Source organism: Pteronotus mesoamericanus, unplaced genomic scaffold, assembly GCF_021234165.1.
Source record: "Pteronotus mesoamericanus isolate MK-2021 breed Mesoamerican mustached bat unplaced genomic scaffold, CSHL_Meso_final scaffold_232, whole genome shotgun sequence".
Taxonomy (NCBI): domain Eukaryota; kingdom Metazoa; phylum Chordata; class Mammalia; order Chiroptera; family Mormoopidae; genus Pteronotus; species Pteronotus mesoamericanus.
Window position 1 is genome coordinate 21,614,753 of NW_026555311.1, and position 19,599 is coordinate 21,634,351.

Here is a 19,599-nt window from a genome sequence, read left to right on the forward strand (position 1 = left end):
GCTGGTACACTGATAATGGGTTCCTAGAGCACTCACCTGGTAGGGGAAGCCTGTACTACCAAGGGCCTGTCCTCCAAAAGATAATTTTGTTTTCTGGGGGTCCCCCCCTCATATTCTTTCCCAAGCTGACACTAACTTCTTATGAGCTGAGGCAGGGGCTAGAGCAGAGAGACAAGGCTCATGGGCACATGTGGGAGAGTTCAAGTTCTGATGGTTGTGAAGTGAAGATAGTAGGCTCAAGAACTTGTTCTTCTTGGGGCTTAACTGGCTTAACTGGAGCCAGCGGACAAGCAGACAATAAGCCTCCATTAAAATGAGAAATCAAGGTTCTGGAAAGAAAACTGCTGGTGAACATATTTGCCCTTGCAAGAAGGGTGATTATTTCCTAATTTGTTATCCTAGCCAGATCTTCAGAGTGTTTTTGGCTGGAACACTGCAGAGCAGCCACCCAGACTGGCCAATGGTGTCTAACATTTGGAACTGGGGACAACTTAAGGTATCACAAAAGAAAGCCAATGACTAATATCCTTCAAGTTTATTCATTGTTATCAGCCAACAAAAGCAGATCCTATTGGGCCTTTGACCATCTCTGACTTAAATTTTCCAGATTTTTTTACCCAAGTACCAAAAATGAATATAGAAAATAAGCAAAAGAAAGTAACTGATGATCTGAAGAGGACCAAAGATCCTAGAAAGGAAGGGCAAGAAAAATATTAAGGACAGGACACTTCAAGTGTAGTAGAAACGCCATCTCACAGAAATGACAAGTTAAGAACATCAAAATTTAACAATATATAATTAAAACATTAAAATTATTTTCTAGTTTTAAAAAATTTCTGAATTTTAATATTTATTAAACTATAAAATACAGTCACTGTTTTTTAAATTTTTTAAAGATTTTTAAAATTTATTTTCAGAGGGAGGGGAAGGTGGGGAGAAGGAGGAGGAGAGAACATAGATGTGAGAAAAATACATCAACCAGTTGCCTCATACATTCCTCCTTCCAGGGAACTGGCCCACAGTCCAGGCATGTGCCCTGGCTGGGAATTGAACCAGCAAACTTCTGGCTTGCAGGAGGACACCCAACCCACTGAGCCACACCAGGCAGGGCAAAAGTATAGTCAAACTGAGGATCAAATTAGTGCCTTGGACTATGAGGGGACAAAATCTCAGCTAAAGGAAAAATAGTTCCATACTAAGAGAAAAATGTAAGGGACTTGAAGGATAGATCTATGAGACCAAATATGTAAATAAGGGTTTCAGGAGAAAAATATTCTATAATTTGATGGAAGACTTGAGGAAAAAAATTATAATTTGAAGGAAGACTTGAATGGACTGAATCAGATTACTGATACTAGTCATAATTAAGGAAGAAAAATAGTACACACCTAGGTTAACCATGGAAAGATATGATGTACAGCACCCAAATTTCAAAAGCATAGAATGTTATTTACTAAGAAAAAAGAACCAAATCTTTAAGATATTATGCATTGATGTAGTATCTGTCAGTCAGCTCAGGCTGCCATAACAAGATACCATAGACTGGATGGCTTAAAAAATCGAAGTTAATTTTCTCACAGTTCTGGAGTGTAGAAGTCCAAGGTGAGCCCTGCAGCATGGCTGGGTCCTGTGAAGGACTCACTTCCTGGCTCATAGGCAGCTGCATTGTCTGTTCTCACATCGCCTTTCCTTGGTGCTTGGCAATGGAGAGAAGAGTTTTCTCTCTTTTCATATTCTTACTAATCCTATCAAATTGGGACTCCGTGATTATGACTTTATTTAACCCTAATTACCTCCTAAAAGCCTGGTCTCCAATGTCACAGTGGGAAGTAGGGCTTCAGCCTATGAACTTGGGGGAACACAATTCAATCCATAGTTGTATATCCTTTATCTTTCAAGGTTAAGAGATATTCAAAGATTTAGAGACCACATCATCAACACCCCATCTGAAGAAAACAATTGGGAAAGGATTCTAACCAAACCATAAATGTATCAGAAGAGACCATGCAATGGAGTAAGAAAGTAATGAAGAGGAAAGAAAGCAGTAATGTGCAATAAATCTTGCTTTATATATAAATTAAATCAAAATGGATAATACTGTGATCAAGGGTTTGCAAATATAAGTCACTATAAGAATTCATAACAGAGAAGAAAAATGTTTCAAAGGAAAACCAGCTAAAAGAACTGAAGTCACTAAAAGTCCTCAACAAGCTCAGCAAAATTCACATAATTATAGAAGAGAGAGGAAAATAAAAACCTTTTAAAGATTTCATTTGATGGCAAGAATGGTCTTAAACTTCATAAGATAATTTTAAATGTTGTTTGGCTTATTCCATTTTTTGACACACTTTATTATAAGACCAATACAAGGTATAATTTATTATCAACATTAAAAACAGCATTTACATATCCCATGTCACGTAAGTATGACTAGCCAGTGCCCTTCACATTACCTCACAGCGGGGCCGCGGAGATTTTGTTCTCTTATAAAGGACTTGGGAGTAAACACCCCATGTGTGATCCTGTCCCTTCAAGTTTACCAAACCAAAAATCCCTGCCTGAAGAGAACATTTCTGGTTTTCTCCAGCTGTTGCCCGACCACACCTACAGCCCTAGCAATACTAATATTCTAATATTTAATAAATATTTCTCCTTCATTTATTGAGTGAAATAAGAAATTATTACTTCCTGATTCAATGTTACATAGTTATAATTAATTTAGTACCCTTTCCTCCAAAAGAGTCCTCTGTTGGCTGATTTAGTAAAAAATAAGGCACAAGTGTATCTTTTTACTTTAAATTTGAAATACCCAAATTGACTACTAGCTGACTCTTGAACAACATGGGTTTGAACTGCTCAGGGTCACTTATACAAGATTCAAAAAATTTCAAATCAACAATAACACTATGTTCATAGGACCAATAATCAGCATCAAGTCAATCATAGAAGAGTCTAAATAAAGTTTAAGTCTCGGTAAAAATGTTGTCAGTTGTTGAGTCAATAAAATATGCTCTAAATTTGTCTGCCATCTAACATGATAAGAGTTCTCAGAGGCTTGACGGTCTATAAAATTTGTTTTGGCATTTAATTATATTTAACGATTACATAATACATTGTTAATGCAGTCAAATCTGAAATCATCATAAATCGAAAGCATGCTTAGAAAGTAATGCCCAGTATTTACTACCTACATAACGTGTTTTCATATTAAAAAAGTATGATTTATTATGATGTCACATTTTTAAAAACACCATGAAAACATACACATTTCATAGTTTTGTATAATATTTACCCTTTGGATTTATATAATATAATACTTCTTAAGTCTCGTCAGGTTAATATACTTTTGGTAGTTTTATGAAAATAAAAGTAAAATCAGTTTTGGTTTACAGGATGATTGGGTATTTTGCTTTATACTTTGTTTTTATCTCTAGGCATAGCAGGTTTAAATCATGCACTTTACAAAATGAAATGTGGCCTTGTCCTTCACAATTTTTCATAGGTTCAATTGAAATGTCTAACCCTGGTTCAGTTTTGTTTCTAAAATTATATGAAGTTCAATGCATAATATAAAACATACTCTCTATTTTTCAGATTTTCAAATCCTTATTGCCATAGGATTTTAAAATCAATAATCAGATTGAATCACTATTTATAAATAATTAATTTTGGTGTTAACAAATACGTTGTTGTAAGGTCTACAGGAAATAACCTTACAAAGAAAACACACTTGTGGGCCAATATTATTACTTACCAGCTCTTCCTGAAGTTGGGAAATGAGTTCATCTCTCTCCTTCAGCTGCAGCTTCAACATTGAGCATTCATCTTTCATTATATCCTATAAAAACATCAAAGAAACAGCATAATAGGCTTAGCCATTTCACTTTGGTCTTGATAAGGAAAGTCAGCTTCACACAGTGGAAGATAACTACATCTGACGAATAAAAGTGAAATTTCCTCTACAGTATGATATTTTTATAATATTCTCAGTTGCAAAATAAATTAATGCATCCAAAAATATTATGCTATACATGACATACACACATTTTTCCCCCTTTGGACATCCATTTGTTCATTTTGTTGTCAAAGACAGAAACCTATGGGGTCACCCTAAATTCTTGCCTCTCATTTCTCTACATGCATATCAGTGGAGTAAAAATACCTATATTCTAAAAGAGATAGTTTACCATTTGTTCCCCCACTGTAATTAAATATTAGTTCCCAAACCAATTGCCATGTTTAAGTCTCTATCTTTAATGATGTCACTGTAACATTTAACCCTTTCACTAGAGATCTGTGGGCATTTAATCTTCTTACTCTGCAGGTGCACTCGACCACAGTCTCTGCCTACACTAACCATTCACCTCTATCGCTTATCTTACTCTATGCTGGTAATTCTCAGATGCAAATACTTAAATGAGGCCTATCCATCTTCTAAACTTCAACCATTGACTAAAACTACCAAGCATATACTCAACATTGTCCTGTAGACACTTCAATTCAACCTTCATCTCAAACTTTTTCCCTACACCAAAGCTTTGCTTTGACTTATTTCTCCCAATATCTTTCTATTTCATAAAATAATCAGGAATTCATCCTAGATGCTCAGGTCTTACTCACTAGTAACTAAATCTGGTACCAATTTTTTAAAAATTTTATTGAATTTATTGGTGTCACGTTGGTTAATAAAAATGTTTCAGGTGTACATTCTTTAACACATCATCTGTATATTGTATTGTGTGTTCACCACCCCAATTTAAGTCTCCTTCCATCACCATTTATCCCCCACCCCTGTTTGCCTCTGGTAATCATCATACTGTTTTCTGTGTCTATGAGGCTTTTTTTCCTTTGCTTAATCCCCTTCCATCCCCCTCCCCTCTGAGAGGAACCAAACCCTTTCATATTTCCTTCATATTTCTTGGAGGAATATTATTCACTACTCTCTATTATTCATTGACTTTCTCTAGGTACTCACTGTTCCTCACCTGACTTACTGTGTTCAGTCTCTAAACTGGTTCTCTACCACTTTTTCTATCTGCCAGAAATATTTTCCTAAACAAAATTAATTACATCACTTTCTGAGTTAACAGCAAATCACTTCCTCTTTTAGAGGAAAAAAAAAGTCACATCTCTTTAGCATACCATATAGTGTCTTTCTTTACTTGTTCTTGCTTACTTTCGGAGTGTTAACATTTTTCATTTCCAATTTTCTCACCACCTTTGCTCACCTAGAAAACTGAAATGCAAAATGTTGTTTTATATCTCCTTGCTTTACACACACATCTCTGGATTACACTGCCAACTACCCACTGCAACCCTTTATCCCCCTCAAATTTCTCATGCTCTAAGAGGCATTTCAGCATTACTCCTATTCCTCTAGGAAGCTTTCCATTGTTGCCTGAGTTATGTATCCCTAGAGGGCGAGGGCATGCTCCATACCATCTAAGTCATACATCATTCCATACAATACTAATACTTCAAGTGTTATTTGCTTGTTTTGCAGCCTCATGGGACTAGTTCTTTCCCCTTCTTGAGTGGCTAAACTACAGGCCTACCTCGTTTTATTTAGCTTCACAGATGTTGCATTTTTAAAAATAAATTGAAGGCAAGACTTTCCACCAGGAAAAAAATTACGACTTTCCACATTTTGATACTTTATTATTATTGCAGGGGCCTGGAACCAAAGCTGCAATATATCTAAGGCATGCCTTTATTTCATTAGCATATCATTAATGTCAAACATTGTTACTGACACACGTAAGATGCTCAAATCCACCTTTTCTTCCCATAAAATTAGCAAACAAATAGAATAAACATTAGGAGAATTCTCACTTTTTCTCAATCTGTTAACTTTACCTGAGCTCAAAGGGAAGAAAACAGCTAATGGATTAGAGAAAATAGAATACTTGTTTATTCTTGTTCTCATGAGGTTAATTTCTACTTTACACTAATCCAGGGGTCCCCAACCTCAGGGCCTGTTAGGAAGTGAGCTTGAGGTGAGCTTGAATGTAATGCTCTCGAAACATCCTGAAACCATCCCCGTACCCGAGTCCATGGAAAAATTGTCATCCATGAAACCGGTCCCTGGTGCCGAAAAGGTTGGGGACCACTGCACTAAATAATATAGAGCATAGGATTCAAATTTACTAATATCACCTTTCATTTGCTGACAACAAGCTTGACTGGGACACACTATCTCTGCTCCTTTTCTTTCATAGTAATCCTATTTCTTCCATAAATTATGGATTTTTATGGGTAGAGTTTATACTCATCTTTTAAAAATATTTCTTTTCATAGATTCTAAATATCACGTGTTATACTGTTAACAGCAAAAGGCTTAGCCCACTCCACAATGCAAAGAAAAATTAGCAGGCTTAAGAGGTAGGTAAGAAGGTGGTCATGTTTCTTAGAGTCAGAGATCTAGGATCAAATCCTCAGTACTTTAACTAAGTAGCCCTGTGGCTCTGTGCCAGTGACTGAGATTCTTTGAGCCCCATGGACATTTCTGCGGAGGTTAACAGTAAAACCAGACCATAAGCTACCTCATATTCCCCAAGTTTTATATAATATCTCATTTGAAAAAAAAACTTCCCTTCATAAAATAAGATGTCACAAGTTGGGTTCTCCAGGACACAAATACTGAGGTGGAGTTAAGGGTGTAAAAAGGTCTATTGGAAAGTAAATCCATGTGAAAAGAAAAGGAGAAGAATCATAATTGGGCAGAGGTACAGCTGGACCAGGATTCCTACCTCACAAATCCTCTGCGAGTGGATGGAGAAGCTCCAGAGCCAAGAATGCCTGTGAGAAGAATCTCCCCTCGAGGGAACGTGGGTAGGCTCTCATACCACTCCCTGCTGTTCAGTTACTGCTTGGGCACTGCCTCAAGAGAGCTAGATCTCAGCTGTGTTACTTCATTTGTTGTCTCAGGTCACCCAGAGATGAGCTTGACTTCAGCTGAGGCAAGCCCTAAATTAGTCGCTAATAAATACAGGCAGTCAGCCGACCGCGGGGCTTGCAGTTGGGTGGTGCATCCTTCATTGAAAGGGAATCTGAGCGTCAGCATGGATCAATGGCAATTGGTTTCAGTTGATTAATTATCAACACTATTTTTGTATATTAATTTATATTTTGTCAATTAATTAGTTTAAAATGAAATATTTATCTATATTTTGGCCAATAGAAGTTGTAAAGAAGCTTGGTTTTCAAAAATATGTTCACTTTACACAATTATCTAATTTCATTCCTGGGGGACTTTTTCAAGAAGAGAATTTCACAGCTTTAAATCAGGTAGGTGCTAACATATCACTTGCATTTAATTATAGAAAAACATTAAATATTTATCATATGTCATCCGAAGCCATTTTTAAAAGTCTTATGTATGAATGACTTGGCAAATGAAACTTAGTTACCCAGAGTTTTGTGTTTAGTCATTCTATTGTGGCAATATTCACAGAGGTACCTGTTTGACACAAAAATCAAAAGCCGTTGACCAGTTCTTACTCTGAGATGAAGTCTGACAGCAATAGTCTCACAATATTCTCACTTTACTTGGCAAATTCTCAGACATATCTGGCAGTATGATATGTTGAACTCAAAATCATATTAATGTGTAGAATTAACTGGATTTTAATACTATTGGTTGCCAAAATAAGGTTATTCCATTAACATAAAGGCTAATGTCAACACTTTAATATTGTGCTAATTTAAAGCATATTATTCACAAATAGGAAGATATAAAATTTAATAATTATAACATCCTCTGTTTCATTGAAGTATAATAAATTTTAAGACTAAAATGCAATTCAATTACTTCCTAATTCAGCAATTATTCATAAATACAGAATTCCTAATATGATAGATTACAGAGAACTACAAATCCTTTGCTATTGTTCCTACTGAAATATGGAATCTAATCCCTCTCTTTGGGCCTGTGCTGGCTTTACTGACTTGCTTGACCAACAGAACACAATGGATGTAACTCCGCATGACTCTTAGGGCTAGATGAGAAAGCACCTTCCAGCTTCCATGACTGGCCTCTGAGAATGCCTCCTCAAAATTTACCACCTTGCTGAAAGAGCCCAGCAGCCGCGCTTCCACTGACAGTCTCCCGAGGACCGCCAGCGGACACCCGCGCCCCCGCAAGCCTGGAGAGTGAGTCATCTTGCGGGTCTAGCCCACCAGGGCCTTCAGGTGACCAGAGCTCCTGCCGATATGTCACCATAACTTCCTCAGTAGAATCATTCCCACATTCCTGATTTACGAAATTATGAACAAAGTATAGTTTGAGTTCTAAGTTTAAACATATGGACAAACTTCAAATGATTAGAATTTGTGTAAATGGACTCATTAGAGTTGTATAAAAATGTATGCTGCTAATTTTTAAAGTAAACTAAAATACTTTGTAATTTACTTATGATCTTGGTGGTTTCAGTTATTTAGTATAAATTTCAAATAGCTCATTTCATGCATAAAATAAAAAAATTTATGTTCTCATTATATAAACTATGATTTTTAAGCAATTAAATACAAGATTATTTGGATATCAGTAAGTATTACTCTAAGGAAATCTTAAGACTTCTGATTTCCATCACTTGAAAGATAATTACAATACCTTATATTTTCACAGGACATGTACAAGGTATAAAACACTTCTATGTGCAGCATTTCTCTTTGCTATCAGAATATTTCTTGAGTAATTATTGAACAAATGGTATAATTCTAGAATAAGGGCTTTAGGCATACAAATGAAGCAGCGAATACAGTTGTACCAAAAGTCAAATAAAAGAAAACCATTAATAATATCAGGATCCGTAAGTTGTGTTCATTATTTAATGTATTTCTACATTTTTGGAATAAAACTATAAACTATATACTACAAACTATAAAAAATAGTTTAAAACCTATACTGAGAAGTTGGCTAGGAAGTTAAAACAGTTTCATGAGATAATGGGCTTGTAATTGTAGTTATTAGAGTCCTCTTAGATTCACTTTCTTGCATTAACAAGAAAAAACTATGTTGCTTAACTTTTCTAGTATGATGTGTTCCACCTTACTTATATTTTGTCTGTACAGTAAATAAATAGAATGTTAACCTAAGTCATGTTCCTTATAATATTTATTCAAAGTTTTCATTGTTCTTGTCTTTGTTTGACCCAGTTATTTTGTATAAATTACAATTTAATAAACAAACATTGGCATTTCATTCTCTAAAGCATTCTTTAAATGATGGTGCATATTTTTTTAGGTAGAATGATTTGAAACAAATGCTTAGTGTCAAAGAACAAGTTAGTAGGTACAGATTAGATTAGTTTCCTGGTTTCCTAAACCCATGGGTTTCATCAAAATCAATTATAAACTATACTGAAAATATAAATGTCTTTTTAAACTCATCAACAATGAGCTTCCATTAGACTTGCTTGATACAAAATTCAAAGGAAAAGAAAAATCCTTAAGAGGTTTTTAGATTCACTGATACAAGTATTATTTTGTCTCACAGTAAACAGGTAAAATTGTCACATTATACCTTATTTCTTGTTTTTAAATATCTTATTTCTTACACAACAACAATAAAAATCAATAATCTGAGTAATGCTTTCCACAATATTTGAGATCTGTCTGGAAAAATTCCAGCCATTGTTAATATAACAAGAATGGTTTACATGACATCTATGTAACCCGGCATTTGACTGAATGACTGAAATGTTCATGCATGAACAATGATGACTTCACTGTACTAGTCAGTGGCAGCAATAGACGACATTGAGTGAGCATGTGTACTGTGTGGCTGTTGTATTCAAAATGACTGAGTGAGTAGAGAAACAAATCTGCCTCAAATTTTGCATTCAGCTTGAACATTCCTCCTCAGAAACTATTTGGATGATTCAGAAGGCTGCAGCTATGGGCAACTGGTGATTGGCAGCTTCATCATGACAACATGGCTGCTCATGCATCACATCTCGTGCAGTTTTTTGGTGAAAAAGCAAATTACCCAGGTGACTCAGTCCCACTACAGCCCAGATTTAGCACCCTGTGACTTTGGCTTTTCCCAAAACTAAAATCACTTTTGAAAGGGAAGATATTTCAGACCACTGATGTAATTCAGGAAAACACGAAGGAGCAGCTGATGGCAACTGGGAGAATTGTGTGAGGTCCTAGGGTGCCGACTCTGAGGGGCATCATTGTCCTATGTATAATGTTTCTTGTATCTTATATCTTCTCCAATGAATATCTCTATTTGCCATATTACATGGCTGGATACGTTCTGGATAGACCTCATATACTATGCATGAAAAAATAAAATAAAATGGATAAAAACACCATAACACCCTCTTAAAATTTCCAGATACGAAGGCATGCTTACTTGCTTTTCATGTTTTAAGTAAGGAATGGGGATATCTTATCCCTCAACATACTGAATAAAGTATGAGAATTAATTTCTGGGAAGGTAGAGTAACCAAAGACATCAAATGCATCCCATCCCCTACCTAGAATTGTGTGATAGTCATTTTATTTTGTTTCCTTTAAAATGTTACCTCGACCTAGTTTTAAGACCCTGACTAGGGGATAGTTAGTTCCTCTCCTTGAACAGCTGATTAAATCCACACCCCAAACACTTCCCTTCCTGGCCCCCCTACTCCAGGCCCATTATGTGCCACCCCCACCAGAGCAGGTATTAGGCAACCAACCACAGACTGTACGCCCCAGAGCTCTGGAAATCATTCAAATTGGCCAATCCTCAGCGAGCTCCAGAAAAGCCTCGCTAATTCCACCTTGCTGGTCATACATAAACTGCCCCTACAGCTCTAGCTTGCTGCTATTCTGTCCATGAGGGACAACCTCCTGCATGACCCTGCCAGGGAACCTTCTTGGATGTGGAGGTGTAAGTAACAAAGAGTTTTGCCTTTCATCTGAGTGTCAGTATGTTATGTCCCCTATCAAAAGAGTCTTTAAATCTCATAAAATATAGTACTGGCAGGGGCTGGCTGCAGGTACAGGGCATACTTCTGCCATCCTCCTGGGACAAGACGGTTGAGCCAGTTTTGAGCCCTGAACATTTAAACCAATTCAGATGGAGGGGAGGACAATAATATCAGGCACTACTTGGCAATGCATACGTGTTTTTTTGCATAATAAAGAGAGAGTGAATCTCTTAGTTTTATACGAGCAGAACCCCCCAAACTGGAATTATCTTCTGGAGGGCAGGCCCCTTGTAGTACAGGCTTCCCCCACTAGGTGGAGTGGTCTCAGAACCCCTCTGCATCAGTGTACCAGCTGGTGTTCTAAGAGGCTGCATTCGCTTCAGTCAAAATTTTTTGAAGGCTCTTTCAACACATTTGCCCATTTCATGGTGGGTGATTTAAGAGCGCACCTGCTGAAACCTCACTGAGTTCAGCAGCTTTTGAGAAGAAATAGCATGATCCCCTTGCCCCACCCTCCTATTCACCCGATCTTGCCCCAAGTGACTTTTTTATAGTTTCCCCAGATGAAAAAAGTCCTTAAAGGGAAATGTTTTGCTACTGCGGAACAGGTGAAACAAAAACCTGCAGAAGCACTAAAAGGCATCAAAATTGACAAGTTAAAAAACTATTTTGAGCAGTGGAAAAAAGTCTCGATAGGTATACTGCATCAAATATAGAGTACTTTGAAAGTGACTAAGTTTAAACATGTAAGAATACATACACAATTTTTTATAAATAAATTTTTTGGGGGGAGTCCCTCTTGTTATGTTACGAAAGGGTAGTAGCAACTCCAGAGGAGGAACACTGTAATATTATCAGATCCTAAAAAAATGTGTAGTATCCTATTTTATGGGGTGCTGAATTGTCACAATTTGATAAAGAATGCACAAATAAGTAAAGCTCTAGAGGCATTTTTCAAGAACTCTGGCATAATTGTAGAATGCCAGGAATGAAATAAAGCAGAGAGTTCAACATTAATGCTGTACAGGAATGATAGGTAATGTGACTCAATTTAAACAGTGGTTTTAGGCAGTCTGGGAGGTCAGAAAACTAAGCTGCAAAAAAGCAGCAAACATTAGCTGAAGCCACAGATCACAGCTACAAAACACAAACCAGTATTAGATAGTAAGCAAAGAAGTAAAGGTCATGCTTTGTTTTTTTCAGAGCCCTAATGGATAACAATCGCATACACAGTAGTATCTTCAAATACTCATTCTATGTACATTGTTAAGCAGAAGTCTTTTAAGATGGCATATACATGAATCAAGGAAAAGTACATTTTTCATCATATGAAGTAGATATATTTTTGAATGGTTGCTTATATAGTGAATGTCTGTATACTGTGTCCAACTGCATAATTAACTTCCAACAGAATACAAAATTTTGGCTTAAAGGTTATATAGATTAAAGTTAAGAGCACTGTGAAGTTTTAGGTTATAATTAAATGACATTAACCTATCCTAAAAACTCTCATCTAATAGAGTAAAAAACCTACCCACCTAGCAATGTCTTTTGTGTTGCCTCTTGCTCTCTCTCAACAGAGGCAGAGAAGACTTTTTCATTGGAGTCTTTGTTGTGTCAAAATTTATCTGTGTGACCTTGAATAAACCAATTACTAATGATGAAAACACAATTTACTGAAATTCTGAAATAATCCCAAATACTTCACATAAATCATCAGTGGATAGTGACGACACTTTTTACCAGGAACGTGTTACTAACCACAGTTTTCAGTGTTTTAACAATATTCCTATACTATTGAACTAAATAAAACAATTATTACTGAAGTAAACTCAAGTCTGCATTAATACCAAACCACTGTATCTCAGTAGTAGTCTATACTACTTCCTAGAATTTCCATTTTCCTCAGGAAATTGGGATCACGGTTTTGTTTTGTTTTTTTCCCCCACGGTGAGACTCATTCAAGTACACAGGAAGAAAACATCCACGATTAGGCTGTGATAGGTAGAATGTGTACAATGACAGCCCAAAGTTGTCCTGTCCTCAACTCCTGTATATTAAAGGAAGTCAATACTGAAGGGCATGGTAGCAAACTAGAATGGTAGCATTTAAGAGGGAGTAAATGAAGATTTATCTAAGTCACCTGATTTACCTAAATTATCTGGAAAGCATTTCAAAGATTAGTCTCCTCCTCCATGTTTCACCCCTCCTGGTTTGAGACTCAACTAAAGGTGTGAGTGGGAACTCACCTTTTTCATTTTTCTAAAATTTCACTCTTTGGAATATATTATTTAAAATCATTTGAAAAAGGAATGATGCCAGAGTATACGTATAAAATGAGCATATGCACTTATAATAACTGATATAATTTGCTTACTGTAATCACAATGTGCCATAAATTTCCCTCCTGTGGCAAATGCATTCTATTATCCAGGATGATGGGGAAAAGCGGTTTTCCATGAATTGTTCAGAGTTGGTTGTACATAAAATCATAAGCAGTATGGAAAACGGTACACACTGTTTCACTCTATTCAGACTACTCGTCAATGGGGAAAGCCCTCTATATTAGAAAACTTTGAGTTCAGACCTTTACTCATTCTCTTAGTCTTTAAACTAGATTAAGTTTCTATCTTTCCTTAAACAAACATAACAACAGCAAACATCCTGTGATTCCTGACTTCTATTCTTGACTCCTTTTTTTTTAGATTCTTGGAAGAGGAACTACATAAAAAATTCACACCCTCATATGCAATTCGGCCACCATGAATAAATAACTAATAATTGATCAATTTCCCTGTGTCTGGAAACTGGTTTCTACTGGAGCCACTTACTTACAATTGCTCTCAATTGTATTAAGTAGAAACATTTTATTTTTCAGTCCTCAGCCTGATTTATGCTTTAAGTTTGGCAATACAAAATCCCTTCTTTAAAGTATCGTCTCCCTGGACTTCTGCACTTGCTTTTTCTCCTGTTATATATTTTGGATACTTTTCAAACTTTTTGACATTTTTCCTCGCACTTTGTTCTTTAAAAGTTATATTTTTAAAATATATATATTTTCCAGGTTTGTGCCTGAAGCCTTCTCCCATCTTCCCTTAAAAGTTACATCTCAACAACTACCTATAAACTAAAATTTCAGTATTTATTATCAGTCCACCATCCTTCATCTTATGAAATCTTGACCCAAATTTCTAACTGCCTCCTGAAGACCTGCACTTAATATATTCCAGGCATGTCGGCCTCTAAGTTTCAAGTGGAGAATCCTCACCCAAGGAGCAACATCTTATTTCTTCTACAATTCTGATCTTAATGACTTCATTTCTCATATAAGAATCCTGATTCATCCTTTACTTCTTTTAGCACCTTAAGTATTTCACTCCATTTTCTTGCTGGCATGGTTTCAGGTGAGAATTCCTTCATAATTGTTATTCTTTTCCTTTATAGGTAAGGTATTTTCTTTCTTTGAATTCTTTCAAGATTTTCTTTTTGTCTTCACCTCCCCCCCACCCCCAGTTTCAATATGCTATATATAGGTGTAGATTTTTTGGTTTGTATCTTGCTTGCAATTCTCTAAGCTTCCCAGATCTGTGGTTTGATATTTGTCATTAATTTTGAAAAGGCCTTGGCCATTACGAGTTTAAACATTTCTTCTGCTCCATTCTCTTTTTCTTCTTCTGTTACTCCAGTTATGCACATTATACACTTGAAATTATCTCAGAGTTCTTGGATATTCTGAGTTTTTTTTTAATGCATCCCTTTTTCTCTTTGTGTTCCAATAGCTGTATCTTCAAGCTCACTGGTTCCTTCCTCAGCTGTGTCTAATCTGCTGATGAGCCCATCAAAGGCATTCTTCATTTATGTTGCAGCACCTTTGATATACAGCATTTCTTTTTGAATCTCCCTTAGAGTTTCCATCTCTGCTTACGTTGTCCATTTGTTCTTGTATGTTATTTAGTTTTCCACTAGAGCCCTTAACATATTAATTACAATTATTTTAAGTTCCTTGACTAATAATTCTAAAATCTGTGTTATACAAGTATATATATCTGGTTCTGTTGCTTGCCTTTTCTCTTCAGACTGTGGTTTCTTTTTTTCCTGCCTTTATCATGCCCTGTAATTTTTTTTAAAAGCAGGTGGTATATTATGTAATAATAACTGGGGGAAATATTGTGAGTTTTTATGCTAATCTTTCAGGAAATTGGGCTATGTTTAATAGTTGCTGTAGCTGTAGGTCTCAGAGGCTTCACATTCTTCTATCATCCTTATTTTTGTCCCCTCTGCTGTCTCTGGGCTCCCGTAAGACTACTTTCTAAATAGAGTCTGTGCCTTGCCGCTCTTCCAGCTGCAGTCCAGTTGTTATTCTGGAACCTGGTAAATACAGTGATAAGGTGTTGGGAAGGAAAAGAGTTCTATAATCTTATGTTTAAATACAAGTGTTTTAGTAGGCCATTGTCTCCAGGTTGGTTGTGACCTTCACAATTCTTCCTTACCTTCATTCCCCTCTCAGGTGAAACAGTAAGGGTAGAGAGGGCTGGAACTTGTTAATGCCATTTCCCTTGGGAGAGGTAAGGCTGTCTATAAAGTATTTTCCCCTGGAGAGTAGCATATTTTAAATGATTACTTTACTATATCTCTGCCAAAGTTACAAGGGACTTTATTTAATAGTTGTTCCCCTTCATCATGAGAACCTGCTTGGATTCCTGGAGATAAAACTCATAAAAATGTAGTACCTCCAAGAATATGGTCCCAGGAGGTTTCAATTGTACGGCTAGTCCACACGTTGCTTCCAATAATTCATCAAAGTTACCACTTAAGGATTTCTACAAGTTTATGGCTTCAGTGTCTTCTGTTCCAGGTAAATTGAATTCAGCTGTGATTCTCTAGATTTACCTGGGGTAATGGCTTGCTCTGTGGCTTTATTTCTCAGATAAGCCCTCCAAAAGTTGTTGACTTCAAGTCTTTTTTGGGTTTCTTCTTCTTGTTAAAATAGAAGTGATGACTTCTAAGCTCTTTGCCTGTTGCAACCGAAACCAGAAATACTTATTTTTGACTTCCCATCTCCTCTCACACTGAATAACTATCTGGCAAACAATCCCCTTTCTGACTCCAAAAGTCCTTTAATTCATTCCATTTCATCAATCCTCATTGTAACAGCCTTCATTCAGGCCTTTTAATCTGGTTGGTTTTCTTCATATATCTCAGTTGTTATCCTTGTCTTTGTTTCAACAGTAAGGAAGAGAACCTTAAAAGAGTTCTTTAAATTTATTTCTTAATTCCATAGTAAATATGACCACTCTGAGGATAAGAACCATACTTTATATATCACAAATCACCTAGTTCAGTAACTTTCACAGAGAAAGAGTTCTATAAATATCAATTAAATGAATGGATGGGCAAACCATCTACTGTCCTGTGTGCTTTTAGTGCTTTAGTAAAAAAAAAAAATATTAGGCTGAAATTGGAAGTTAAAACAAATTGTGTGTGTGTGTGTGTGTGTGCACGCGTGTGTGTGTAGTCTTTCCAGGAGCCAGAAGGTATCCAGCCATGTAATATATAAAATAAAGACATTTATTGAAGAAGATAAAAGATATATGACACATTGTACATAGGAAAATGACACCTCAGTTCCCTTCAAAGTAGACACCTTGGGACCTCACACAGTTCTCCCAGTCACCATCAGCTGCCCCATCATACTTTACTGAATCTCATCGATAGTCTGAAATGTCTTCCCTTTCAAAGGTGATTTGAATTTTGGGAAAAGCCAGAAGTCACAGGTCACCAAATCTTGGCTGTAGAGGGACTGATTTGATGTTTCACAACACTCTGCAGGAGGCATGATGCATAAGTGGGCACATTGTCATGACGAAGGTGCCAATTACCAGTTGCCCATAGCTGCAGCCTTCTGAATCATCCAAATAGTTTTGTGGTGGAATGTTCAAGCTTAACACAAAATTTGATGCAGAATTGTTGCTCGACTCAATCAGTCATTTTGAATGGGACAGCCACATAGTACACATGTTCATTCAATGGTGTCCACCACTCCCACTGACTAAGTACAGTGAAGTTGTCATTGTTCATGCATCCACATTCCAGGCCACTCTCCTTGGCTGCCAGGTTACATCAATGTTGCATGAACCATTCTTGTTGTACTAACAATGGCTGGAGTTTTGCTGGATCATACACACACACACACATACACAAATATAAACACATGCACGTACACTATTACTTTATACACACATACATATAGACAATACACACACATATGTGTGTGTATATATGTATGCATGTATTCTGTATGATTTATCCCTGAATATTCTATGAAGTATCAAGAAATAATTCTATTGCCTTTCACATTATTAAAACCACTTCTCCTAATATGTTACTGTAAATAGAAATGTTCTTTGTTTTATTTTTGTTGCCATATCTGGCATTTGACACACTGCTTTAGTTTTCACCATTCTTTTCAATATGATTTTATCTTTTTTGTAAGATACATCAACATCAGAATCCTTATTCCTATCTTTCATAAGTAAATTGAAATAGAAAAGATAAGTGACTTGCTCAAGGCAAACTCAAAAGTTATCAAAAGAGCTGAAATAAAAGACTGTCTATATTTCAATAACAAATAAAAACCATGATTTCATACTTGTAGACAATAACTATAGAAAACTGAGAAAAATGCAGGAATTTTTATTAGACCTAATATCTAAAGCTAAAATTACATATCACATATAAAGATATTTTTAAACAACACAGAAAAATATGTGTATAAAACCCTCTATTGTTTATAGCATCAAACAGCCAACAATTTAACTAATTATTACATTCCATATTTCATTAAAAAATCTCCCAAATTTTACCTTCTAGAAAAATATGAACAGATTGCCCATTCAGCTCCATGGGCTCTATATCAAAGAGTAGTGTCTGTGAGGGGAGGAAATCAATGAGGTAGAACCTGACACTGTAAGGTTGTGGGCATAACCCTTAAGGAAACTCTCACATGGGTTTATAATCTTTTAACTCTTATTATTTTAAATATCTTTCATTCAGTAGTGTATTTAGAAATAAGTAAATGTTAAAAGCTATCCACTGTACAAGAATCTCAGAATATAGCAGCAAACAAGATAGAAAAAGGATGCTTATATTCTTTCGCACAAGAGTCAGATTTTTAAAGTATGGTAATTTATGGAAGGGAACTACTAGGTTCTAGGGAAACATAATCTAGTATTTTTTATGGAGTTTTGCCTCATAAGGCAAAAAGTTAAGCTGAGTTAAGCTGAGATCTGAAGGATGAGTATAGTCTTATAGTGGGAATAGAAAAACAAAGCAAAACACTCCTGGACTACTGGACTAAGGTAAATAGGAAAGCAGAAAGTTCAAGGACATAAAAGATATCTAGTACAGATGAAGTAAGAAGCAAAAAAAAAAACAAAATGACACTTGACAATGCTGTAAAATAAACCATATAACATTGTGCTTCTTAGATTTTATATTTCAAGGGTAATTGGAATAAAGTTTTTAGGACTTTAACGAGAGGGGTTTTTAGTAGCAATAGGGCATAGTCTTTGCATAAACCAGAAAGACTGATTGTGGAAATAAGAAGAGGGAATAAAGTTATAGGAGAGGAAGTGAAGACCTATTAGAAGGCTATTATGATATTAGAGGAAGATATAACAGTATTTTTAAGTAAACTGGTAGCAGAGGCCCTGAATTACAGATTTTGTCCCAATTGCTCTAGGACAATGTTCAACTACTATCTGAAGTAATCTTTGCCAAGGTATTAATGCACCTGATTTTAATCTAAATAATTGCAAATTAATTCAATGTGGTTTAATATAGAGTTTTTAAAAGTCAGAAGACCTTCTAACCCTGCCTCTAAGGGATCAGGAACCTTGAGGAGCGCAGGGTTTCCTCTAGGTTAACTGTGCTATCTCACATGAGGTTCTCTAGCTTTATTGCAGAAGACTATTCCTTTCCCAAATGCAAGACAGAATTTTTTTAAAAAGTACATAATCTCTGAAGTGTTGGTTTCAGGAATGATAGATTTGGTTTTTTAACTTGTTTGTGAATTAGTTTGATTTAGTTTTCTAAAAGAATGTATTTCCAATAATATATTGGCACTTAATGGAGAATTTGATTACAATAAAATTAGCTTCTTACAGCAAGGCATACTTGTAATCATCCAACAAGAGATACATATATCTATGCATTTATGGATATTTCCAAATTAATCTTCTTCAATATATATTTCAAATGCTTGAATTGTGGTTCTTTCTATTAAGGGGCTTATAAATATAGGGATATAGTATAAATCTTCTATCATAGTCTCCAGTTGACAGTGATCTTTAAAATACAGATTCGACAAATTAACTTTTGTTACATCTGATTTTTTTCCACTTCCTAAAGTAGCAACTTTAAGCAGCTTAGTGTTCAAGATAATATAATTTGAGTTACACTCATAAGGCAAAAATAGTGCTTATATTTTAGAGGAAACTGCATGAAACTAGTCTAATAAATGTATTCAGTCATGGGGCACTGAATTGTCTTCTTTTCCCCCAAGATATTAAACCAAAAGAATAAAAACAATTTAAAGGATAGGAGAATTATCACTAAAAGAAGCAGCTTACATTTATTTGGTTTTAATTGTATGTCAGACACTCCAGACTAAATTATCTCA

The 19,599-nt window shown here is 35.7% G+C and overlaps 1 protein-coding gene across 1 annotated transcript in view; it reads right to left on the bottom strand.

Annotated features, from left to right (window-relative positions):
• Nucleotides 1-19,599, bottom strand: part of CCSER1 (coiled-coil serine rich protein 1) — an 898,936-nt gene that overhangs the window by 323,628 nt on the left and 555,709 nt on the right. Inside the window, exon 8 of the mRNA XM_054591576.1 lies at nucleotides 3,755-3,838. Coding sequence (XP_054447551.1) covers nucleotides 3,755-3,838 — 84 coding nt within the window. The remainder of the gene's footprint in view (nucleotides 1-3,754; nucleotides 3,839-19,599) is intronic.